Below are 27,467 nucleotides of genomic sequence, written 5' to 3' on the forward strand. Positions count from 1 at the left end.
ATTCTCTCCTCATGTCACATCAATATCACACCCGTGCTTCCTCGGGAACATCAAATGCTATAAATATCAAATCTAGCGGGGGCGTTACAGCATAACCTTCAACCGTGTTCAAGGGCTAACCGCATTTCACCGCATCAGAGCCAAAGAGATTGCATTTAATTGTATCTTTCTGCAATTTCTGCTAACTCATATTCCAGTTCACATTCCAGTCCCGTGGAAAGCAACGGTAAGCGATTCGTTTTGTCTAGCTCATACCTTTATTAACATACAATTTTCAATGTTAAGTACACTTTTGGCCTGCAATACACCTCTCATACAAGCAAGCATCCTTACATTGCAGTCAAGGAGGCAGAGTAATCCTGCAAGCTTGACGCAAGACTGACACCTAATATTTATACGTGCAAACAGATTACACTTATACTCAAATATTTCGTCCTGGATATCTTGTCCTGTAAATGTCAACAAAAGGGAGCTTATCATCAGCTACGCTGATATCAGCGCACCTTTGCGAGGATATCAAAATGTCAAGAGGGGAGACGGTATTACCAACAGCAAAGGGGAACAAATGAATATGTTATCTGCAGGTGCTGAATACTGTAAATGTCCAAACGGTTTGGGGATGTGTTGTGATGACCTAATTCTTTGTTGGGAGTGACAAAAGGAAAAAGGATTTCGCATCATTTTACTTAAGTTTCGGTTGTACAACAAGTATTAGTTGTACAAAGAAAGCAGTTAAACAACAAAAGTAAAGCTTTTGCCTAAAAAAAAAAAACCTAAATAAAAAGGTTTAAAAGAGACTGTCGGTGTTACAGTAAAGACAGCAAAGCCTAACAGAGACACAGTGTTTGTCTGCTAGCCCGTACCGCTTCCGTCACTTCAAGCTTGGCCAGCAGCGGAGCAACAAGGGACGCCCTGAGATAGATGTAAGCTTGTTTCATGAAACATGCAATCAAGTGTAGGAAGCAGAACATGGAGCCGGCGGTTCCTCTGGGACGAAGCCCCGCTGTGACTGGCGGACATCATTGGAATCTGATGGACTCACTGAGCACGACTTCGGCAAATTTCCCAAGAGTTGGGACAAAGTCGACATAACGGCTATTTATGTCTTAGGAAAGTAACTCGCCTTAACTGCGGATCCTGCACGACCCCCTTTAGGCTCCGCGTGAGCACAGCGCCAGATGACAGCCGTCCTGCTTGCCTTCTGATATGGGACCCAAGCTGCCACAGCATTGGTAGCAAGTCTGTCGTCAACCTCTGATACATGGCTGTGGCGCTGCGAGATGTAGTTTCGCTCTCGCTAAAATGATCATAAAATTCTCAACGGTTCAGGCTGACTCGGCTTATCACTGGATTTGGATGGTGCTTTTGGGAATCACATATTAACAGCATTTTTACATAATCATCTTTGGTTAGATACTTTTACAAAGTGATCCGTCTTTTCTGCACTTCACAGAGTAATTATAGAACACAAAATACTAGAACATGGGGTGTTTTTCCATTGAGATAAAAGAAAAAAAAAGAAAGAAAAAGTGCACAAACCGTACTTACATAACAAATTTAAACAAAAGAAGGATGTTTTGGGGAAATATACAAGTTCCAATTCTCCCAAATTTCCCCAAATTTAGTTTCCTCAAGCCTCATGGAGAAGGTGATTCTTTGCAATATTTATATCGTATACGGCGCTAAAATGAAGCAGGTAGGAGGAGTAAATTGCATTGAGGCAAACACACAACATAGACTCTTTACTTTAAAATGGTTTTTCACTACCAAGCCAGCAATTAGCAACAGGATCATGTGTTGTGAAGGAGATTTACTCTGGTGTTGTGTGGTAAACAAGTGTCAAAGCCATTAGAGAGACTGCCCGTTGTGTGGCATAACATGAAAACCCTCTATGACAAGTAATTTCACCACTGTGGCGGGAGACTAAACAAGCACATGGACCTGAGTCACCGTGGACTGGTGCACTGTGCTCGGTGCTTCCTCCTTCACTCTTGCACTGTCTGAAAAAGGAAGATTTACATCACACATTGCTCATGTCTGTGCTGTTGTTGCTCACATTTATGCAATATCAATAAAGGCTTACATGACTTTTTTTTTTTCTGGGGTAGGTAACAGAGTGAATGACGGTCTCTGGCATACGGTGACTCTTGACACAAGGAATCTACAGATCATCTTGACTCTGGACAACGAGCCAGCCTCCACCATTGAACTTTGGGAATTACTGGAATCAGGAGGCAATTTCTACTTTGGAGGTCAGTGGATGCTCAGAAGACTTTGAATGTGGCTGAAATATATACATGCCATCAACTTTCCTTTCTTATTTTTGAAGTAGATATTTCTGATCTTAAAATATATGCACTATTTTCATTGCATGATTTGAAACTCAGGGAGTGTCTACCTTGTGTCGTGTTATGTCATATCTGCCCCTAGGATGCCCTCCTACTGGCTGTAAAAACCCTACGCTGGCATTCCAGGGATGCATGCGACTCATATTCATTAACAGCCAGCCAATGAACCTCAATCATGTGCAGCAAGGACTGCTGGGAAACTACAATGAACTGCAGTTTGACATATGCAATATAAGAGACAGGTAGTTGTTCACATTTCACACTCACATCTGTACACATTAAAGAATAACGGTCTCACAGAGAAGCAAGCTACGTATATAAGAGTTGGAATGGACATTCCTTAATGATAATTGCAGTCTGGGCGGTAATGGTGATTTATTTGTGCCCGCATTGTTAATTTGTTGATGACATAACATGCTCCCTTCAAAGGTTTTGTTGCCAGAAAGTCGTTGACATCTTGCTCAATAAATATAGGCTTACTGACAGGATCATCCAATTAAATTGCGACAGGTCCCGGTAACACCCTCCCCGGCTTAGGACACTGCTAACAAGCTGCTCCCGCTCCTCTACATGGCATGCTGTCCCTCTTTATCCTGCTCTGTGGGCCCATGAGCAGGATTAGCAGATCTTCCAATGTGATGAATGTCACGACGCAAGTCGCCTAGAACATTTACAGGGTGGAGACAAACAAGCTAGCTGCTGTTTTCCCTCATATTTGCCCTGAGGGGAATCCCTCTTGTGTCAGATCTCAAACTACCTGCTTTCTGTTGCCCAGATTGCTCACCACAGCCTGACTCAGATACTGTCAGTGGATATGTGCAACAAAACAGATGAATAAGCCCCAGTCTCAGTGGGGAAAAGATTAAATAGCTGAATGATAGAATGAGATGTGTCTTCTCTCCAAAACTGAGCTACATCTGTAGACAATATCATTGGCTGCTGCTGAATCGAGTGCTGGGAGAGTATGGGAGAGAGTTGACGGCTGTGCAGTATCCCATAACAAAACATAATCCTCGGTTGCAGGGAGACTTTCAGGACCAGGTCGTTGTAGGGGCCATGGATTTATCATTTCTTTCGGTTTTGCGAACATCTCTTCCTTGATGTACGTTCTTATTCCTCTTGCTGTGGTGTGTTAGAAGACAATGACCCCAGCTATGCTTTGTTCGGAGGGGGGGAGATTAACCTTTACAAGAGTTAATCTCCTTTTCTCGGTCTAATCAAACTTTGTGACTCAATTTATGGCAAGCAAACATTTCTCTCTACCAGATACTGTAATTCAATGACCCGTAAGGGCACCCATGAACACAATAGAAATAGCTTGATGGTAATTAAACCATCGGCTGCAACCTTATCCGCCCTGTGGCTAACGCGCTCCGCTGTAATTAACGGGTGAGAGATGAAAGTGTATGAAATCATAGATGCACGCTTGAAAGGGCGGCAATTATGTGAAACTCAAGGAGGCTTGAGGAAGGGACTATTAATCAGGAAAGTGCGGTTTGAATTTCTGTAAAGCGCTTGTGTTCAAATCCCGTAAACATGCGTTCTAGCTGGAACATAATGGAAATGTTTCTTTTTTGATGCCCCACAACAAAGTGCGTTTGCTTTTTTTTTTTTCCTTTTCAAAGTTCTGGCCATGCCCCACGCGAGGCTCACAAATTCACCATGATTGACGGGCTTTAAAAAGCAGCCGTACAATCGTAAGCAAAATAAAGACCGATGAAAACCACGAGCAAAACTGCTTCAAATCTATTTTCATTTTCCAAAGCCTGGCTTCATATTGGCATGGAAATGAATTTAAAAAAAAAAAAAAAGAAGACATTGGCGACCAGAAATTCCACTCAACTAATAATAAAAAAAGATTAAGCTGGAATATATACACAACACATGCACCTACTATGTTTACTAAATCCAAATAACCGGGCAAACCTCAGGGCTTCACTTATTTTGGTTGGTTTTGTTTTGTTTTCAACAGATCTTTTTTTTTTTCTTAAATGTCCCCCCCCCCCTTTTTCTCCCCAACTGTATTTGGCCAATTACCCCTCTTCCGAGCCATCCCAGTTGCTGCTGCACCCCCTCTGCCGATCCGGGGAGGGCTGCAGACTACCACATGCCTCCTCCGATACATGTGGGGTCGCCAGCCGCTTCTTTTCACCTGACAATGAGGAGTTTTGCCAGGGGGACGTAGCATGTGGGAGGATCACACTATACCCCCCCTCCCCTCCCCAGAACAGGTGCCCTGACTGACCAGAGGAGGCACTAGTGCAGCAGCCAGGACACATACCCACATCCGGCTTCCCACCCGCAGACACGGCCAATTGTGTCTGTAGGGATGCCTCCGCCAAGCCAGAGGTAACACGGGGATTCGAACCGGCGAGCCCCGTGTTGGTATGCAATGGAATAGACCACTACACTACCCAGATGCCCTCAACAGATCTCTTTCTCATCATTTCATCCTGATAAGTCACTTCATTATTATTTGTGCTTCCTCCACTGAAACCTCTGTATTCAAAATAGGCCAGAAGAAAACTGCCATGAACTTTTCTTGTTGAGGAAGAAATGTAAAATCAAAGATGATGATGTGCAAAAACTGTGATTTCATTTATTTATGTTTTGTTTTGTTTTTTTCTTCTTCTTAGATGTCTGCCTAACCTGTGTGAACACGGAGGCCAGTGTTCCCAGTCCTGGAGCACCTTCTACTGCGACTGTTCGGGGACAGGATACTCTGGCGCTACCTGTCACAGCTGTAAGCATTTCTTCTAGCGTTCACCTCCGCACCCGGTCTCAAACCTATTATCACCCCATCGCCCCTCCCATACGTTCTGGCTCCGCTGAGCTGTGGCATTTTATTCAGTTCGCCCACATCTTTATTCATCTAGCTTGCAGGGCCCCTCCTCAGCTGTCATCTCCCGCAGCCCTGCTCAGACAACAACAAGTCCTGGTTCAGCTCAGCCAGACCTCCCGGTCCCATTGTCATTGGCCTGCTATTCTGGCCTTTACTTTCCAGAGAATCTATTGATTTTTTTTTGGGGGGGGGGGGTGTTTTTCTATGATGGTATATTTCAAGATCCTTAGCCTGACACAAAGTGGTTTTTCTTCTCAGCTGACATGTCTTGACATCCTGCCGTGCCCATTTTATATTCACCATGGAGCCGCGAGTCGGCGTCCTCACGTGAAACATACATAACATTGATTTTGTTTTTACATGCGGGAAGATGCAGTTGTCCTTGCTTGTTTTTTTTTTAAATTGGGCCCAAATTGTGTTTATTAACTTGACAATATGACGTATAGTACCACGTGGGTACCATATTTCTCTAGCAGCTATCAGATGCCATATGCTCTTTGCAGCGGTGGAAAACGTCGCCTCAGAAAGTGGAAGTACTAACCATGGATTTGCTCCACCCATGCGCTAAACCAGCTGATTCTAATTAGCACAACACTTCAGCCAGGCAGGAGAACTAATTAGTGAAATCAGCTGGTTTAGTCCATGGGTGGAGCAAATACATGGTTAGTACTTCTACTTTCTGAAGCCGGGTTTTCCACCTCTGGCTCTTTGTCAGTCATTGTTGAATGTTTATTGTTTGTCATATTATTTTTAAACTGTAAGTTTGGTAATTATGAGAAAATATTAAACCAAAAGCAAAAAAAAAAAAAAATATATATATATATATGTATATAAAAATTCTGGAAACCATCAATGGTGTAGATAGACATGCTCAACAATTGAGGGGTGGAATATTAAGATAGATGTAGGAAAAAAAACTTTAATGCATTTCAGTACAAGCTTGTTTCGTGCATCATGCACTCATCAGCTGCCAATGTGATTAAACAACATTAGATGATACACATGTGACATTTGATACACATGTGAGATGTTATATTTTTATATTTTAACTTCCTGCCCTTCCAACTGTGCCCCAACACCACCCCCACTATAGGATATACGTAAATTACCCCATTTCACGTTATCGTGTTATATTTTAAATGTATGCTATTTCAACAGTGCCCTGGCCCTTTAAATCATTGCTTTATCAAAACAAGTCCCAACCCCTTACCCCATTGGTTGTAATGTTTCCTATCCCACCATTGGTTGCTGTGCATCGTAACTACCTACCCCATTGGTTGTAATATTTCAAAAGTTTTCTATCCTCTCATTGGTTGCTGTCCACCTAAATTAGGGGTGTGACACGGGGCAACATAATATTTATTGACTATGTGTTCTGCTTTGTTGTTGAATCACATTGGCAGCTGATGAGTGCATGAAACAAGCTCGTACTGAAATGCACTCAAGTTTGTTTTTTTTTAACATCTATCTTAATATATATCAAGGCTCAGCGTTTTCGGTTTTTATTTTTCAAAGCCATCCAGCATGTCGATTTCGCCACAAGAGGACACTGTTGCATAACCTCACACAAACAGGAACAACTATTGGATCCGTGGAAACATAAAATCCGGGTGAAAATCAGTTTAAACAAATCTGCTCCGCTTAAAAAATCTGGGTATTTTTCAGTGAAAATCGGTAAAAATCGAAAACGCCGAGCCTTGTGTATGTATATACACTCACCGGCCACTTTATTAGGCACACCTGTCCAACTGCTCGTTAACGCAAATTTCTAATCAGCCAATCACATGGCAGCAACTCAATGCATTTAGGCATGTAGACATGGTCAAGACGATCTGCTGCAGTTCAAACCGAGCATCCGAATGGGGAAGAAAGGTGATTTAAGTGACTTTGAACGTGGCATGGTTGTTGGTGCCAGACGGGCTGGTCTGAGTATTTCAGAAACTGCTGATCTACTGGGATTTTCACGCACAACCATCTCTAGGGTTTACAGAGAATGGTCCGAAAAAGAGAAAATATCCAGTGAGCGGCAGTTCTGTGGGCGAAAATGCCTTGTTGATGCCAGAGGTCAGAGGAGAATGGCCAGACTGGTTCGAGCTGACAGAAAGGCAACAGTAACTCAAATAACCACTCATTACAACCGGGGTATGCAGAAGAGCATCTCTGAACGCACAACACATCGAACCTTGAGGCAGATGGGCTACAGCAGCAGAAGACCACACCGGGTGCCACTCCTGTCAACTAAGAACAGGAAACTGAGGCTACAATTCGCACAGGCTCACCAAAATTGGACAATAGAAGATTGGAAAAACGTTGCCTGGTCTGATGAGTCTCCATTTCTGCTGCGACATTCGGATGGTAGGGTCAGAATTTGGCGTCAACAACATGAAAGCATGGATCTATCCTGCCTTGTATCAACGGTTCAGGCTGGTGGTGGTGGTGTAATGGTGTGGGGGATATTTTCTTGGCACACTTTGGGCCCCTTAGTACCAATTGAGCATCGTGTCAATGCCACAGCCTACCTGAGTATTGTTGCTGACCATGTCCATCCCTTTATGACCACAGTGGTCCCATCTTCTGATGGCTACTTCCAGCAGGATAACGCGCCATGTCATAAAGCTCGAATCATCTCAGACTAGTTTCTTGAACATGACAATGAGTTCACTGTACTCAAATGGCCTCCGCAGTCTCCAGATCTCAATCCAATAGAGCACCTTTGGGATGTGGTGGACCGGGAGATTCGCATCATGGATGTGCAGCCGACAAATCTGCAGCAACTGCGTGATGCTATCATGTCAATATGGACCAAACTCTCTGAGGAATGTTTCCAGTACCTTGTTGAATCTATGCCACGAAGGATTAAGGCAGTTCTGAAGGCAAAAGGGGGTCCAACCCGGTACTAGCAAGGTGTACCTAATAAAGTGGCCAGTGAGTGTATATGACTACGCGTTTTTCCTAAATTTTACATTATTCCATAGTCTGACATGTTGAAATAGTTAATCTATTAATCAAGTACCCACACAAAAATATAGTCTGATTCACAAACTGTATCATAAGCAAATTGGTACTGAACCTGAGTGGATGTATACAAAACCGCCATTAAGTACAACCACCAGTGCATTGGTAAATAAATAAAAGGGTTACACTTTACAATAAGGGTACATTAATTAACCAGTAATAAGCAATAACCAACAGTTAATTTACAGTTAACTAATGTGTCTAGTAATCATTTACTAATGGTGTTCATCATTTGCTAATATTAGTTAGTACCTTAATTAACCTGCACATCCTTAATAAATGGGTTAGGGTTAGTTAATGCTTATTACTGTAACTAATGTTAATAAGGTTAGTTAACTGTTAATTAACTGTTAGTTAATGCTTATTACTGCATCAGCTCTTATTAATTAATGTACCCTTATTGTAAAGTGTTACCAAAAAAAAAAACTACATAAATATTAGAAAAACAGGTTGCAAGTAAACGTCATGGTGGAGTGCCTTCTAGTGGACTGCCCAGTGGGCTGTTGTTTATCCTTAAAGGTATTAACGACTGATTATCACCAGCCACACTTTATTTCCTGCAGCCATCTGCGAGCCGTCCTGCGAGGCCTACAAGCTGATGGGCAGCTCCTCGGGCTACTTCTCCATTGATCCAGATGGGAGTGGTCCCCTGGGGCCCGCACAGGTCTACTGCAACATGACAGGTGAGCCCACCACTGATTCACAAGTTGTCACCTTTACACTCTTCGCCGGCCCGTGGGGACCCTGTTGAGAGCTCAGCGTAAAATAGTTTAGTCGCTCACGGATCACGGTGTATCGATCCGCACCGCGACTGGCAGCTGACAGTTTGCTGTCCAGTGAGAAGGCATCATCGGCATTCAATACACATCTTACAAAGGTTCGTACCAGAGGCAAGAGCTGGATCGGTGCTCAGGAACTATCTCTTGTGAAGAAGCCGGCGTGTATTTGTGAAACTATATAGTATAACGAACATTAATATAGCCTACACTCTAAGGACTGCTGGGTTAAAAATAACCCAATTTGGGTCATTTTGGTAACCCAGTGTTGGGTCAAAAAGGGACCAACTCAGCACTGGGTTGTTATAAACCAGCACGGGTGGGTCACGGGTTTGATCCAGCATGTTGGGTTATATTTTCTACCCAAAAATGGGTAAAAATGACTACGTTGTTGAGTCAAAGCTACCAGAATGGGTTATCGGTATCACTTGGGTTTACATTAATTTTATTTCAGTCTAAATCAAATTGTTATGAAATGATGAAACAATGAAACATGCACATAATGTCCCAGGCACTTCTATTGCTACAAGCAAATTCAATATTTAATTGAACATTATTAATAACATCATAAACATGTAAGATTGTAACATGTGGAACATGAATTCATGTTCCTCATACCAAACTCTCTTTTGGCAAACAGTAAACAGTTACAGTAGTAAATATATATATATATATATATATATATATTTAAATTGCATTAGCATTTGGCCTTTAGCAGACACTCTTATCCAGAGTGACTTACAAGTGCAATAGGAGTACAAGTTCAAAATCAAATATCAGTTACAGTAACCAGTACAAGCAGTAGTAGCAGTACCACAAGTTGGTGGTAAAGCGTGGATAAGAGGCCAGATTTGGATCAGAGGGGAGAAATATGCATGTTCAGTGTTGACGCATGCCGTGGCAGCTCCGTCCTTTGCAGAGGTTAATGCAACAGTTAAGTCATTACGGGAATGGGGGGGGGGGTTGCCGCTTGATGGCCCTGCGCCAAACTATCAGGTGTTCCCACCCCCAACCCCTCACAAATCCCAATCATCTGGCTATAGAGACGCCTCAGGTTGACCTCAATTAAAGAATCCATTAGAGATGTAAATACCTCTCAGCTTGACAAGCTCGGGTGTGAATAATCACAAAGTGGAGAGGGATTTTCTCTTAGGCTAGGTAAACACAAAATCGTCATAATGCATACTAAGTGGGGAATGTAAATGGACTTGAGTTCTCACCTTAATTAATCATGCAAACTGTCAACCCTTTTGTAGGGGGGAAGCAAGTGAAAGTGTAGTTGCGTCATTTTAAGAAAGGAAAATAAAAAAATATCCGCAGCTTAAAATAGATTTCTGCTACCTACTTAACTTTTTTTTTTTTGTATCTTAATCCAATGTTAAGGACACAGAGGATATTGATTCGGGAAACATATGCAAATTAATTAGCCAGTATCCTGCAGCATTTTTCCCCCCTCATAATTGGAATTTAGGGAAGCTTTTCTGTGAAATAGTGTTTATATTTGCACTCAGAATGAGGATAAACAAAAATGGACAAGAACATTACAGTTCTGCTTCTGTACCCATAGGCCGGTACTGGTCAGGCTGCTTTTTAGCGAGATAAAATTGCAATGCTTTATGGAAATTTCATTGATTTTTTTTATCTCTTTTTTGTTCTCCGGAGCCTTGATGGTTCAGCGAATAACAGGGAGTGGAAGGCAGACTGGGTTTTCAGTTGGGCCGCAATATTGAGCTGTAAAGTTTCCCCACAAATGTGCACGGGTGATGGTGATGTTATGACTGATCCCTTTGCCAATGGTCCATCCAAGCCAGGAGTCCTCTTTTAAATAAATCTGAACTGTGCTGTTGAGTTGAATTAAGGAACTGATAAAAATGACAAGTGGCTACAAGTATTTGTGGAAGAGTGTTCATTTGAATAAAAGAAGAGAAGAGGGTAACCCTTTAAATTACAGGCCATGCCATAGAAAGAAATAATCATGAGTAAAATGAACGTAACTGACCTGTGATGATGGGTATTCAGTGAATGACGTGGGTAAAATAGAGCCCTTTCTACAGTAAATCTCTAGTTTGCGTCCTTGTTAATATAATGCGGTGTTAAGTATAATCTACTTCAAACACTTCAGGGGATAAATTCACAAATCACAGACATAGATATTGGACATTGGATATTCACAGTGAATATCCAATGTCACGCTGAGCAACACAAGCATAGTGAAGATGACACGACAGTCAATATCAAGCTTGGATATTGAATATTGAAGTCTAAAGGCTAATTAATTTTGAACCCCACGGAACAAATGATTTCAGATGATTAAAAAATTGTGTGGCACAACACACACACACACACACATATCTACTACTACTACTTTCGGCTGCTCCCGTTAGGGGTTGCCACAGCGGATCATCCGTTTCCATTTCTTCCTGTCTTCTGCGTCTTCCTCTGTCACACCAGCCACCTGCATGTCTTCCCTCACCACATCCATAAACCTCCTCTTTGGCCTTCCTCTTCTCCTCTTCCCTGGCAGCTCCATATTCAGCATCCTTCTCCCAATATACCCAACATCTCTCCTCCACACATGTCCAAGTCATCTCAATCTTGCCTCTCTTGCTTTGTCTCCAAACCGTCCAACCTGAGCGGTCCCTCTAATATAATTGTTCCTAATCCTGTCCTTCTTCGTTACTCCCAGTGAAAATCTTAGCATCTTCAACTCTGCCACCTCCAGCTCCACCTCCTGTCTTTTCGTCAGTGCCACTGTCTCCAAACCATATAACATAGCTGGTCTCACAACCATCTTGTAAACCTTCCCTTTAACTCTTGCTGTTACCCTTCTGTCGCAAATCACTCCTGACACACTTCTCCACCCACTCCACCCTGCCTGCACTCTCTTTTTCACCTCTCTACTGCACTCCCCGTTACTTTGGACAGTTGACCCCAAGTATTTAAACTCAAATGCCTTTGTCACCTCCACTCCTTGCATCCTGACCATTCCACTGTCCTCTCTCTCATTCACGCATAGGTATTCCGTCTTGCTCCTACTGACTTTCATTCCTCTTCTCTCCAGTGCATACCTCCACCTCTCCAGGCTCTCCTCAACCTGCACCCTACTCTCGCTACAGATCACAATGTCATCCGCGAACATCATCGTCCATGGAGACTCCTGCCTGATCTTGTCCGTCAACCTGTCCATCACCATTGCACACACACACACACACACATATATACATATATATATATATATATATATATATATATATATATATATATATATATATATTTATATACATATCCTCCTCTCACCCTTTTTCCGGGTGGTGTGTGTCTTCCTCAAGCTCGGGTCCTCTACCAGAGGACTTTGAGGGTTCTGCGCAGCATCTTCGCTGTTCCTAGTACTACTCTCTTCTAGACAGAGACCTCAGATGTTGTTCCTGGAATCTGCTGGAGCCACTCACCCAGTTTGGGGGTCACAGCCCCTGGTGCTCCTATTACCACTGGGACTAGCGTATTTCCCAGACTATAAATTGCTGTGTTTGTACTCGTCTGGTTGGTCCTGCAATTTATATTTCGATTTATACAATGTAATTTTCCATCCATCCATTATCCAAGCCGCATTTCCGAATTCGGGTCACGGGGTGCTGGAGCCTATCCCAGCAGTCATTGGGCGGCAGGTGGGGAAACACCCTGGACAGGCTGCCAGTCCATCACAGGGCCGATACACACACACACACATTCACACCTAGGGATAATTTAGTATGGCCGATGCATCTGACCTACATGTCTTTGGACTGTGGGAGGAAACCGGAGCACCCGGAGGAAACCCACACAGACACGGGGAGAACATGCAAACTCCACACAGAGGATGACCTGGGACGACCCCCAAGGTTGAACAACCCTGGGGTTTGAACCCTTCTTGCTGTGAGGCAACCACGCTAACCACTGCACCACCGTGCCACCCAATGTAATTTTGTTGGCCGAATATACCGCATTGCAACTAAGGCCACTAGAATGCCCTGTTTAATCGTGTGACTCGAACTGACTGACAGCATTGGGATTGGGATCCCACGGGTCCAGCAAGACCCAACGCAAATCTCTCAGAAGTGGGCAGTTTTAACTTTGCTGCAGGTGGGAGCGGGCAGTCAAAAAATAAACTGTGGGTCCCGGGATTTAGCTAGTGCTAACCAGAAGGATATAGTCAACAAATGAAGTTGAAAAGAAGATCATAGCAGCTCATTACAATACAAAAAAAAAGGCATGCATGTCTGACATTTGGAAAAAATTCTCAGTTGTTACTGACAAAGATGGAAATGAACTGGATTTTGTTCGCTGTGACAAATGTACAAAAGTATTGATATACAACGGGCACAAATCTGGCACCTCTGGGTTCAGGTAACAGACCTGCTCCATTCTCCCCAGCCAAAGTAAGCTCTCCTTCAAGGATAAAGCACTTCATCCTGCACATATTAAACATGACACAACGAAGAAATGTGTCACACTTTTCTGTAAGAGACATTTGGTCATATGACTTTGTCGTTGGGAAAAGCTTTGTTGACATAGAATAAAATAGAATAAAAATCCTTTATTGTCACTCTACAGAATACAATGCTGATCGGTGTGTTAAAAGACACAGGGAAATGAAATAAAATAAAACAGCCCCTGCAAACAAACAACAGCCAACAACTCATGTTCTAAAATAAATAAAATAGTGTAATTTTGCCCTAGAATAGGTCTACTTATTTATTGCACTAGAGTAACTGTAATTGTTGCATGAGTTCTGCACTAGAACGTAATTTCGCTATGTTATTACCGACAGGTATGCATCTCTTTATTAATACGACACAGTAAAATAATGTGTTTTCCCTGCAAGACAGGAGAAGACACAAAATGAATGAAAAAATGCGGAAGCAGGCGGGAGTGTAACACACTCATTGTGGGTTTGGGCAGTAATGGTCAGTAATCATATGGGAGTGGGATTAAGAACAGTTCCACGCAGAGCTCTATACTGTACCACCATATAAATGGGACCTATACACCAAAGCGACTTGTAGTCCAGGAAATATGGTACCACGGACTTCAACTTCCATATCCACTCTAGTTCCTCCCTCAGCCCTTGGTATTTCTCTAGCTTCTCATGCTCTTTCTTCCTGATGTTGCCGTCACTCGGGATTGCTACCTCGATCATTACTGCTGTCTTCTTATCCTTGCGGATTACCACAATGTCTGGTTGGTTAGCCAGAACCTGCTTATCAGTCTGGAACTTGAAGTCCTACAAGATCTTAGCCATTCTGCCATTCTCAACCACCTTTGGGAGTGTCTCTCATTTGGACTTGGGGACCTCCAATCTGTATTCAGTACAGATGTTCTTGTACACTATCCAGGCCACTTGGTTATGCCTTTCAGTGTACGCTTTGCCAGCTAGCATTTTACACCCTGCTACTAAGTGCTGGACTGTCTCAGGGGCGTCTTTGCACAGCCTGCATCTTGGCTCTTGTCTGGTGTGGTAGACCCCTGCCTCAATTGATCTGGTGCTGAGTGCCTGTTCTTGTGCTGCTATATTCAGAGCCTCTGAGCTGTCCTTCAGTCCAGCCTTTTCTAGCCACTGGTAGGATTTCTCAACAATAGCCATGTCTTCTATCTGTTGATGGTACATCCCATGAAGGGGCTTAGTCTTCTATGATACGTCATCTTCTTCTTCCTCCCCACTCTGTCTTCTGCTGCCTGAGGTACTCGCTCAGCAGTTCATCCCGGGGGGCCCGCTTTCTGATGTAGTCGTGGATGTTCCATGTTTCATCCTGGATCGTGGCTCTGACACTCACTAACCCTTGGCCCCCATCTTTTCACTTATTGTACAGTCTGAGGCTGCTGGACTTCGAGCTGAACCCTCCATGTGTTGTGAGGCGTTTCTATGTCCTGATATCTGTGGCCTTTACCTCCTCCTTTGGCCAGCTTATCATTATTCCAGCTGGGTATCTGATGACTGGTAGGGCACATGTGTTGATGGCTTGGATCTTATTCTTCCCATTGAGCTGGCTCCTAAGGACCTGCCTCACTCTCTGGAGGTATTTGGCTGTAGCTGACCTCCTTGCTGCCTCCTTGTGGTTTCCATTTGCCTTTGCCTGTGGAGTACCCAAGTACTTTTAACTGTCCTGTCGTGGATGTGTTTTGGACAGCTGCAGGTGGCAGTGATAACCAACAAATTGAATACAGTTAATAATGCTTAAACAAATTACTTTTGCTTTTGTTGTGTTGTGTTTGTGTGTGTGTGTGTGTGTGTGTGTGTGTGTGTGTGTGTGTGTGTTTAAAGAGGAGAGGGTGTGGACTGTAGTGACCCACAACAGCACAGCTCCAGTGAGGGTCCGGGGCTCCTCTCCGCAGAAGCCGTACATTATGAAGTTCAACTACAGCACCTCAGCTGAACAACTGCGTGCCATAGTCACCGGGTCAGAGCAGTGCCAACAGGAAGTGCTTTACCGCTGCAGGAAGTCCCGTCTCTTCAGTACCAAAGGTAAACTAGTTGATTCAGAGCATTGTTTTCTCATGAGATCAAAGCTGCAGCCCACATCTCAGCCTGACCTATTTAACATTAGGAGAGAGAGCAAAATGCTGACCCAAGTGAGGCAAAATATAAAATGCCTCCTGCACTGCTATGTTCTTTTTTTCTTTTCTTTTTTCTTTTCTTTTTTTCTTTCTTTATTTCCTATTTGCAATTACTTGAAAGGCAATCTCCAATCTGCACCGAGCGCATTCATCTCAAAATGTGCTGGGAGCCCGTGGTGTCCCAGACATACCACATTTGCTCTTAAATCATGAAACATTCATGAAGTCCTGAATTCCACCATTCCCTCGGTGCCACATATGTGCAAACAAACAAGTTCATTATAACACCAGATCAAAGAGAGGCGGAAAACAAGACACTTTATGGCTCTATGAACACTATCAGATACAGATTGAGCTGCTCGGCTGTTGCCTTTGTTCCTTCATCGAACGCAGATATCTCTTGTGGAAAAAGGTCAGCAATTGCAATACCTCTCGCTCATTGTTTTGCTGAGCACGCAGACATGACTAAATTCTCTCGCTCAATAACACATCATTTAACATATGACGATTAATGATTGGACATATTTTCATTACGGTTATTTTCAGTAATCACACTTAAAACAAGAAAAGAAAAATTAAGAATCGGTACAAAACAGCCTGGTGAACTCATGGGTTTGCACATTTTGTAATGAACCTTATACTTGTGGAAATTAAGCCCATCTTCAGTTTTGTGACCTGGCTACATGCAATCCCCTCATCTTCCCATTTTTCTTGTTTTTCTCTAGTGTTCACTTTGTACTTGAGCAGAAGCAGCAATCAAAAAAAAATATTGTTTTTTTTTTCTTTCAATTTTCTAGGCTGCTGTCGCACTTTACTGCAAGCCAGCTCAGGTGTGACCCCAGTTCTTATGCAATGACTTAGTTTAATTTGCTTGCTATTTATTCATCATATCAAATTAACTCAGTACATGAAATTGCATTTAGCTGGAGACAACGCACAGTCTCACAACATGACAAGAAATTAATAATTAAATAATTAACAATTCACAACCCCAGTTTAATTTCTCTCTTTGCTTCCTTATCTCCACGATTGTATTTTTCTAGGTCTTCCCTCATGACCACTAACAACAAAAATAACACGCTGAAAGGTTCAAACCTTTTTAGAGTAGCATTCATTCTGGGGTCTGCACAGTAGGAAACTACTAATGTATGCTGGGGTAGGAACAAAGCATCACATCATGTGAAACTTGATTATGCATGTTGCGTTGCGGCTAAGTAAGATGAGGTCCTCTCCCCTGTTAGCCAGCGCTACCTCTAATGCAGGGTCATGCTGTGTGACAGATGACTGAAGCTGGACCACTTAGAAATGCTGGAGGTAATGAGCCCTGCCTGACTGGCACTGCCGAGGCCTCATTGATGCTGAAAGACACCACGTCATGAGATACCGATAGACAGGCCGCCCATAGCTTTGATTAGGCTTATCTTGCTCGCTTCACAAAACGAACCACAAGGCAATTAATGGAAACCTGAAAACCTCTCCGCATGACTTTCTATCTGTGGGAGATGTTAGATAGTTAGCTGCTGGTGATTTCATGCGGCATAGGTACAGCGCGGACGTCCTCTGAGGATCCTTTAACAGCACATAATACCACAAGAGGCATCAAGGCAATCCTCTCACCCATTTAAATGCTTTAAGAAATCATCCATATTTAGAATGTCAGTTACATCCCGCTTATGCAAATGGAAATCATAATAAGCTACTGTTTTTTGTTTATCTTAATTGTGTTTTTCTTATTCACTTCCGACAATCTTTGCAACCTTTGAAAAGAAAAACAATGAAGGGAAAAATATCGCACCTCTCAAACATCAATCAATGATCTTGACCTAATTGGGTTCATGTATGACTGACAAGACTGTCTTTTTATGTGTTGTTGCAGATGGCACCCCCCTTTCCTGGTGGGTGGACCAGGGAGGAGAGAGGAGAACCTACTGGGGAGGCTTCCTGCCTGGAGTTCAGCAGTGCTCCTGCAGCCTGGAGGAGAACTGCCTGGACATGAATTACTTCTGCAACTGCGATGCAGACACGGACGCATGGTACTTAAAGCACAAAGTGAATGCAACAGCATAACTTATTTATGCAACTGTCACATCAGCAACGAATTGTGGAAATGAAACACGTTGAGTGCAATATAGAAATTCACAACGCAGTAAAAATACCACGTGGTCACAGCACTCAGTGCATTAAAAATATTGTAGGCTGGATTTGTGAAATGGCATTTGGCACATTGACACTTTTCAAATGAATCAAGTAAAGAGCAACACGTGTAACTCATACAATGCAGTGTTTCTTTCTAACTATTTAACACTAGAATGACCAAGACAGTCATTATGACTGTTTTGGATTTTCAGTTTAACAACTTTGTGGGAAAAAAAGATACAGACCTGCTGCTCCCTGAATTCTCCTAAAATTGCATATATTTGCATTAAAATGAGTTTTAGATCAATTGCACAAAAAAAAGTTATGATATGATCTACCTAAAACGACCATGAGTGGTCAAAATGACCGTCTCCTAATTTGCACGTGATTGTGCGTGTCATGTCACTATTGATGACGTGTGTTGGTCGCATCATTTCCTTCGTGAAGTTCATTGCTCTGTCCCAGAAACACACTAGCGTTCTCCAGTGGAGAGTAATAGTCTAAACATGATTTTTGATTATTTCCAACATGTCTGATTACAGATGTACCATGACTACCACCAAGGCGTTGCAGTATTTACAGGCTTTGGACAGCGGCCATTTTAAATTGTTTGAAAAATAGTGTTAAAGTTGTTAAAATGTTAATTTCGGTTTAAGTCGATTCTTAACAGACATACAACATAGTATGTAATGCATTAATATCTCAATTGGATATACAGTTTAAAAACCGTGGCGGTCAAAATGACCACCCATGGTGATTTTAGTAGTTTTTAAGTTCCGGTCATTGTTTGGGACTGTTTCAATATTTATTTTCATTTATTTATTTATTTATTTTACATTTAACATTTTATAGGCCTTGTTACGTTTGTTAGATTAGCAGTTTGTGTTTTCCGTTTTGTTTTTCAGGTAATATTTTCACTTTTTTCAATTTTGCTATTCAAGTTCGACCATGTCTCTCTGAAGTTTGTTTAAAAATAGTATTATAGTTGTCAAAAATGTTAATTTTGGTGTCAGTCATTTCCTAACAGACATACTAACATATGCAATGCATTAATATCTCAACTGGGTATTTATCTTGACAGAATATAGAGTTTAAAAACTGGCGGTCATTTTGACCGCCCATAGTCGTTTTAGGTAGGCGTGACATCTCAGTCGTTCTGTAAAACATTAGTATCCCGATGTTGTTAGAGAAATAATTGAGTTTCTGCATATAGAACAAATATTCACAAACTTACAATTGCCAAGCATAGATTGAAGAGCTGCACATTAAATAAAGATTCTATCACAATTTGGTATATTACACTTTCTACCTTCCTTTTCCATGTTCCCCATGTTAATCCACACCTGACTGGGTCTGCGTTGGGCTGCTGCAATGGGAAGCTTAATTTGCATTATTTCCAGAGGCAGTTGTCGGCATTGTGATAGATTGCTCCTCTTTTAATGTGTTTACTTTGTGCTCAGGTTAATGCAGAGGAATGGATTCCTTTATCTGTACGGTGAAATTGAGAGGACTTTCTTTTCTCTGTCACAGGGCTAATGACACGGGAATCCTCTCCTATAAAGACCACCTGCCAGTGAGCCAGATCGTGATTGGAGACACGAACCGATCGGGCTCGGAGGCTGACTACCAAATCGGCCCTCTGCGTTGTTATGGAGACAGTAGGTGATCACTTCTGTTGGAGAGCTGTAGAATTTAGCTGCAAATAGCCGCCCTGATTCCCAGGTTTAATGTCGATCTGGGACTAAGCATATTCAAATAATCCATTTACCTTTCCCTTTCAACACACCCTCTTCTCTCTCGCCTATAGCCATGTCTTCTGCTCTGAAGAGAGGCTCCAAACCTCATCTGTTTTTTTTTATTAGCTTTATTAATGCTGGTAAAAGTAAAAATTGTTGAATTATCATACAACACAACATGCTATAGTTTACAGACATGCTATACATGCTGTAACAGTTTGGGTCCGTGTTTCTTGGTTGAGGTAGCTTGGAAAGTGGAAAGGAGGAAGATAGGCAAAAACTCACATCCACACAAGTACTGACATTCACCCTTTTCCACTTGTGGACATACAACGTCCAGAATGTAAAAGTCCTAAGCTTGTATTTTCTCCATCCATGCACTAAACCAGCTGATTCTGTTCAACTCCACCCTTCAGCTACGTGGAGGAAACTAGTAAGCGATATCAGCTGGTTTAGTAAATGGGTGGAACAAAGACTTTTATGTTCGGGACCTGTTGTGTCCAGCTCCAGAAAAGTCCCCAGCTACAAATTTGGCTTTAATGCAAGAGGTGTGTAACATGCTTTTCCAGAGAAGAGGGAGAGAAAAGAGCCTTTTCATGTCTATTTTTGACCCCTGTAGCGATAGATGGGCACAATATAATTATGCTGTCGTTATAAATCTGGGGCACCACATAGTACGTTCAGCTTCCTACACCAAGTAGGAAATTTAAGTAAACCAAATTAATCAGTTTCAAGTTGTAAATTTTTGATTACAGGGATTTCTGTCTTTGCTTTAAGAGAAACATACAGGCAACAACTTTCAATAATAGAGATATTTATTAATAGCTAAATGTCTACCAACAAGAGTCAATCAGTAAATGAATAAATAAATGAATAAATGGAAAATCAGAACCAAATAGATGAATGAAATCATCCCTTTCAACTGGAAAACTAAAGCTTATCACTTAGTTTAGTGATGGCATTAAAGGGTATGTGATTTTCAGATCTACCAAAGAAGGTGAGATGCCATGAACTTTTTAAAACTTTCTGACTTGATTTGACTTGAGGCTTAAAATTTAATCTTAAATTACTATTTGACATCAACTCTGATCAAAAGCAGCAGCTATGACTCGAGCCTACTATCGATGAAGTGCCGCTGTAAAGATGATTTGGTCCAATGGAGGCCACTGTAGTCAGCGATGCAGATTTACTCCCAACATCGGTGTGAGACTTAACCCACAAGGGGGTCAAGTTGCTCTGCAATGATGTCAAGCATTGGCTGGTTCTTCATTGATGTCCTGCCATGAGTTGTATATAGTGTAGCCTGGGGAAAACTGCCCGGGTCCCTTAGCAACAATCAGATGCTGATAGGTGAGTAGTGTCCTTGGCAATAGTCCAAATTTAGTAGGTGATGGGATCTTTGCCACATTGGTCTGCTGAGCCACCTTGCCGTGGTGGAGAAGTTTGCATGTACCAATGATCCCAAGAACTATGCCATCCGGAGCTTGGCTCCTGGTAGGGTTACCCAAGGCGGATTGGTCAAGGACGAGGTTCCAGACGAAGCCCGATTCAACAAAGACCTTGATGGCAAAACTGGTGGAAGATGTCTCCAGGCCACAATGGCAGTGAAGGCGGATAAAGGCTGCAACAGACGGTGGTCCCCAATCATCTTGGTTCTCCACGCCATTGGACTCTGGCCACTCCCTGCCAAGAACCATGTGGTGGCTACTCTGGAAAGTTGAAAAACAGGTTTTCTGCCAACGACCCATAATCAGTCTGGAGCGGTTTGAAAGACATTACCAATTACAGGAGGCCATCCCCCCACACTGCAAGGAACCATCAACTGGCTGATGACCTAAATGGGTTTTACTGCAGGTTTGAAAAGAAAACTTTCACATCGCTCACCCTCTGCAGCCACAACACACAACCAACTGCACTCCCTGCCAGCCACTCTCCCCTCCCCACCAAACCCACACCCACACTCAGGATCTGTGTTAAGGACATGCACCAGCTCTTTCAGGGACAGAAGACCAGGAAGGCACTGGGCCTGGATGGCATGTCACCCTTCTGTCTTAAAGTCCTTGCTGACCAGCTGGCCCCCATTTTACACTGATCTTCAACAGATCACTGGAGCTGTGTGAAGTCCCCTCCTGCTTCAAGAGCTCCACTATCATCCTGTCCCCAAGAAACCCCATATCACAGGATTAAATGACTACAGGCCCATTACCTTAATGTCTGGGGTCATGGAATCCTTTGGAAGACTGGTGTCGGCCCACCTGAAGGAAATCACAGGCCCCTGCTCGACCCCCTGTAGTTTGCCTACTACGCAAACAGGTCAGTGGATGATGCAGTCAACATGGGATTGCACTACATCTTCCAACACCTCGACTCCCCGGGGACATATACAAGGATGCTCTGATGAAGGCCTGTAGCAATAGGCCAAAACATTAGCATGCCAAAATATATTGGTGGAAATGAAGCGCTGTTCCTGTCCTTTTTGAAATTGGTGAGTGCTACCCTACATCCTTGGATGTGGTTCTTTGAAATATACAAGGATCCTGTTTGTGGACTTCAGCTCAGTGTTCAACACCATCATCCCAGATATCCTCCACTCCAAACTCATCTGGCTCACTGTACCAGCCCCCATCTGCCAGTGGATTAAGAACTTCCTGACAGACAGGAGGCAACTGGTGAGGCTACGGAAAATCACATCCAATGCCCGGACAATCTGCACTGGTGCCCCCAGGGATGTGTGCTCTCCCCTCTACTCTTCTCCCTCTACACAAATGACTGCACCTCAGGTGACCCATCTGTTAAACTCCTGAAGTTTACGGACAACACAACCATCATTGGCCTTATCCAGGATGGTGACCAGTCTCAATATACGTAGATGGGAGGTTGATGAGCTGGCCCACTGGTGCGGCCATAACAACCTGGAGCTGAGCACACTCAAAACAGTGGAGATGACAGTGGACTTCAGGAGGAGTCCTCCAACACTGCCCCCCTTACCATACTCAACAGCATGGTGTCTACAGTGAAAACCTACAGATTTCTGGGTTCCACAATCTCCCAGGACCTAAGGTGGGCATCCAACATAAACACAATCATCAAAAAGGCCCAGCAGAGGATATACTTTCTCCACCAGCTCACGAAATTCAACCTGCCTCCGGAACTGTTGATTCGGTTCTACACTGCAATAATCCAGTCTGTCCTCTGCACATCCATTACTGCCTGGTTGATTTGGCCACAAAACAGGACAGGACAGACTACAATGGACAGTTAGGTCTGCAGAGAAATCATTGGTGCCAACTTGCCCTCAATTCAGCACTTACACACATCCAGACTCAGCAAATGGGCAGGCAACATCACTGCAGACCCATCACACCCTGGTCACAACCTGTTCCAACTCCTCCCCTCTGGCAGGCGCTACAGAGCACTGTACCCCAAAACAACCAGATATAAAAAGTTTCTTTCTGCGGTCTGTCATTCAAAGGAACACTTAACACTGTCAAATAGATCCAACCATTTTGTGTATACTGTACATTGTATGTATACCAGTACGCTCTGTCATGTACATCTACCTCAGGCATTTATGTAAGTAACCTGCTAACATCTATTTCAGCATCTCTGATATATTCTTTGCACCACTTCACTTTATCACCTCTTATTTCACCTGTATAAGTCAATCCTTGTGTATATATATATATATCTTAAGATTGTTGTGTTGTAGTGTTGTTATTCTATGTTAAGTACACTGAGAGAGCCACGAAACCGGAGTCAAATTTCATGTATGTGCAAACCTACATGGCCAATAAACATGATTCTGATATTGAGCATCTGCACAGTCTCTGTGTCAATTTTGGTTGCAGATGAATGAAGATGTGGAGACACAGATGTTAATTGATTTTGAATAGTTTGGAAACTATTGCATGACACACTTCTGATTTGACCATAGGTTGCAGTGAGGCTTTTGTCATACATAAGTGGGTGTGCTGAAAAAGTTTCAACTCTGTAAGACGTTTTTTTTTTAAAGTTTGGAATGTGAAATGTCTAGAAATTTGCTTTTGTTGTAATAAGCCACGCCCACTTTAATCAACCATTACCAAATTTTAAGCATCGACCGAATCATGACCCTGGATCATGCAAACAAAAAATTTCACACGAAGCCATGCAGCCGATAATGAGAAATAAACTTTTCGCCTTTGTGGCGCCCCCTAGATGTTAAGTGCAATGCGCGTTAATACAGAAGTATAACGAAAACTGCTGAACATGTCTGTCAAACTTCAGGTTGATATCTCTATGTATTTATGAGTTATTGCAATTTTTCTTAAAATTAGCTATTTTGATAAAACTTGATTAGCTTTTATAATCACACCGTGTGACATGGGCAGCATCAGGAGTGTTTCACTGCAGTGGCGTAGCAGTTGCTACATTACTGCCTGGGGTTGCCTCAAGTGTTAGGGTTGGGCGATCATTTCTATTTTTATGTCATCCAATCGTGGCTACTTGAGCAGTGATCTGATCGCCAAGGGGCAGGGGGAGTAGAGACGACAACCTGGTTTGTTTGTAGTAGTAGTATTAGTGCATTTATTCGTTGTTATTAAATAATGTATTCTCTGTTTAGTATTTTTCAATTATTATTGATGTTAGAATTTAATTTTGATAAAAGATTTTGAATAATCATCTTGACCGTGGCTCAGTGTCTGACGGCGCTTTGAAAAAAATTAAACCTTAAATCTTTCTGCAAGCAATACAGTTAAAGTTATGTTAATAATATTCATGAAATAATTCTAAGGTTTTATTTAAAATATTTAAAAATTAAAAAATCTATTTAATAGCAACGTCTCCTCTGTTCAAAAAACGGCTCTCTTTTAAAAGTCTGTGTGTCTGTGCTTGGTGCGACAATATCACAGCATCATGTTCTGTTTAACACTATTATCTTATCTTTAATATCACAATCCAAATCATATCCACAACGTTAACTACTCTTGTGGAGTGCAGAACGAAGTTTTGGTGAGCAGGCATATGGAGAACGGAGATGCAGGGTGTCAGATCCATTACAGAGAATTATGCACTTTTATTAAAAGTGACTTACAGAGTGAATATAATTCACTAATTGCACTTTTTTTGTTCAAAGTGACATACAGTCATTCATTTATACTAGGGCCAACAGCACGTAAGCACCAACATGTGACTGCCATCACACACTGAAAAAGTAATGTGACTGTCCAAGACATACTACTACTACTACTACTACTTCCCGCTGCTCCCATTAGGGGTCGCCACATTGGATCATCCATTTCCATCTCTTCCTGTCCTCTGCATCTTCCTGTATCATGCTAGCCACCTGCATGTCCTCCATCACCACATCCATAAACCTCCTCTTTTCCTCTTGCCTGGAAGCTCCATATTCAGCATACTTTCAATATATTCAGCATCCCTCCTCCACACATGTCCAAACCATCTCAATCTTGCTGCTCTTGCTTTGTCTCCAAACTGTCCAATCTGAGCTGTCCCTCTAATATACGCATTCCTACTCCAGTCCTTCTTCCTTCCTTCAGGATTACCCCTACCCCATTTCTCCTCCCATCTGCACCATGGTAAATAGAGTTTGAACCCACCTCCGATGCTCCTGGCCTTTCCACTTGCTCTTTTGCACACACAGTATATCTACTTTGCTTCTCTCCATCTTATCAGCCAGCTCTCTCCCTTTACCAGTCATGCTGCCAACATTCAAAGTTTCGACTCTCGCCTCCACACTCCTACCCTTCCTCCACTCCCGCTGCCTCTGGGCATGACTTCCCCCTCTCCTTCTCCTTCATCCAACAGTAGCATAGTTTCCACCGGCACCCTGCTGGCCCACATTACTGGTGGCAGTCATTGGTATACTGGGCCTCAACCAATCTGGTATGGAAATCTGATTTATGATCTGCATATTTGATTTGGCAAAGGTTTTACGCTTGATGCCCCTCCTGATGCAACCCTCCCCATTTATCCGGGCTTGGGACCGGCCCTAAGAATGCACTGACTTGTGCATCCTCAGTGGCTTGGTTCGCATTAGCTTAAGTCTGAGTAGCACTACTTCGTTTGAGAAAAGACTGCATTTAGATATTTTTATTCATGTGTTCATAATCAAAAACGCACAATATATTACCAATATAATAAAGTTTTTACTTAATTTGTATTTGTACTAATTTTCATAATGATATTCTTGGGTTTGCTTTGCAGTTGCTATGCCAAATCGTGGGCTTGCTACAGCAACTCCAAGCAATACTGTAGTGCTGCCTTTACTGTATGGAATATCAAAATTCAGAAAAAGTAACTTTTTCTGGCCTGGTCCAGAGATACTCTACCAAATTGGTGACAATTCCTTAAAATCTGTAGGAGGAATAGCAAAAAAACAGATTTGGAAAAATTCAAAATGGCGGAAAATATTTCCAGGCACACTACGGCTTGGCTTCTATCTTCAAATTTTTCTGGACCCACAGAATCCAGCAAAAAAAATTTTTGTTTCTGACACTTACAGTTCAAAAGTTATAGGCCAAAACGTAAAGCTCGTTATTACAGCGCCTCTCTGGCCTGTGTAGCGGGTGAGACTGGCAATCCACCTGCCAACTTGGGAACCGTAGCTGTGACGGTTTCTGATACCATGATACTATTACATGAGGAGAAGAAGAAGAAGAAGTAATAATAATAATAACTTGGACCCCTATAAAGAAGTGGAAAAATAGGAAAGGACTTGGAAAAATAAAGAAGACTTGAGAAGAATCTTCAGAGAGAAAGAAAACACTTTGGAAAAAAAAACTTTGGTAAAGAAACTTGAACAAAGAAACAGTGGAAAAGAAAACTTTGGAAAGGAAAAGAAAACGTTTTACACAAAGGCGGACTTTGCTATTTATCAACGCTTACTCTGGGTGGATGGTTTTCATGACGTGCAATGCAGTCCACCTCCTCATTGATATTCATTCCATGATCTTAGGGGAGAGGATTATTTAATTCAGACTATACGCACACACACACACACACACACACACACACACACACACACACACACACACACACACACACACACACACACACACACACACACACACACACACACACACACACACACACACAGCTGAAACACCATGGCCAATCAATAGTGATTTTAAACATCGGAAGTATATTACAGCATATTACCTAACACGTCAGAGAACATAAGATTAAACAGCAATCATTCTATCAAATTAAATACTTATACAAAAAATATCTATTTAAACTATTTAGCAAGATGAGTCTCTATAGCTATTAGCAGTAGATGAACAGAAGTTAACTAATGACTCGTTGATTACCATGTGATAAGAATACAATCTTATATGAGAAGACTAACTGAATAACATTAATAAAATAAAATGAAGAGAAATAAAGAAATTAAATTATAAAACACAGTTAACAGCATACTGTTTGACCCGAGACACGTAACCAGCTATCATCACCAGATCACAGTATGGTTACATGGTAGAAATATGGTTAAAATCAAATCGATATCTCAGTCAATTTAAGTGTTGTGGTTATGGGGGGGGGGGGGGCTAGGTCCTTGTTCATAAAATTGATTGCTGAGTAAGATTAGCTGGGTTAGAGGAAGGATTAACAATTAATTCATATAAATTCAGACATGTACGGAAACAGATTTACATTAAAGCTCTCTAAGCAATGTTTGAATGTATGACCTCAGATTAAGATCACCAGCTTCTGGCATATTTCAGAGAGGGGTTTTTGAGTGTGAGTGTGTGTGTGTGTGTGTGTGTGTGGTGTGTGTGTGTCTGTGGTGTGTGTGTCTGTGGTGGAGAGACAGGGATAGTGAGAGGATGAAACTTGAATTAACTTGTCATTATCCTGACTAAGAGAACATGTATTTAACCTCGAAAACACAACTGTAATCTTCATCAGTGGTGAGATGAGAAAGTTCTTCCTCTTCTGTGGAAAAAAGTTATTGTCTTAGGTGGAGATGGGATTAAGTCTTCTTTCCATGATCAATGGTGAAGATATCCTGGCAAGGTCA

At 42.3% G+C, this 27,467-nt stretch overlaps 1 protein-coding gene across 1 annotated transcript in view; it reads left to right on the forward strand.

Moving 5' to 3' along the window:
• The window catches only part of cntnap5a (contactin associated protein family member 5a), a 94,767-nt gene that overhangs the window by 45,926 nt on the left and 21,374 nt on the right, over nucleotides 1-27,467 (forward strand). The window contains exons 8-14 of the mRNA XM_056288836.1: nucleotides 2,118-2,252; nucleotides 2,431-2,590; nucleotides 4,985-5,091; nucleotides 8,769-8,888; nucleotides 15,280-15,480; nucleotides 17,449-17,605; nucleotides 19,239-19,366. Of these exons, the coding sequence (XP_056144811.1) occupies nucleotides 2,118-2,252; nucleotides 2,431-2,590; nucleotides 4,985-5,091; nucleotides 8,769-8,888; nucleotides 15,280-15,480; nucleotides 17,449-17,605; nucleotides 19,239-19,366 (1,008 nt within the window). The remainder of the gene's footprint in view (nucleotides 1-2,117; nucleotides 2,253-2,430; nucleotides 2,591-4,984; nucleotides 5,092-8,768; nucleotides 8,889-15,279; nucleotides 15,481-17,448; nucleotides 17,606-19,238; nucleotides 19,367-27,467) is intronic.

The sequence above is a fragment of the Lampris incognitus genome, chromosome 11 (genome assembly GCF_029633865.1).
Source record: "Lampris incognitus isolate fLamInc1 chromosome 11, fLamInc1.hap2, whole genome shotgun sequence".
In the NCBI taxonomy this organism is placed as follows: Eukaryota; Metazoa; Chordata; class Actinopteri; order Lampriformes; family Lampridae; genus Lampris; species Lampris incognitus.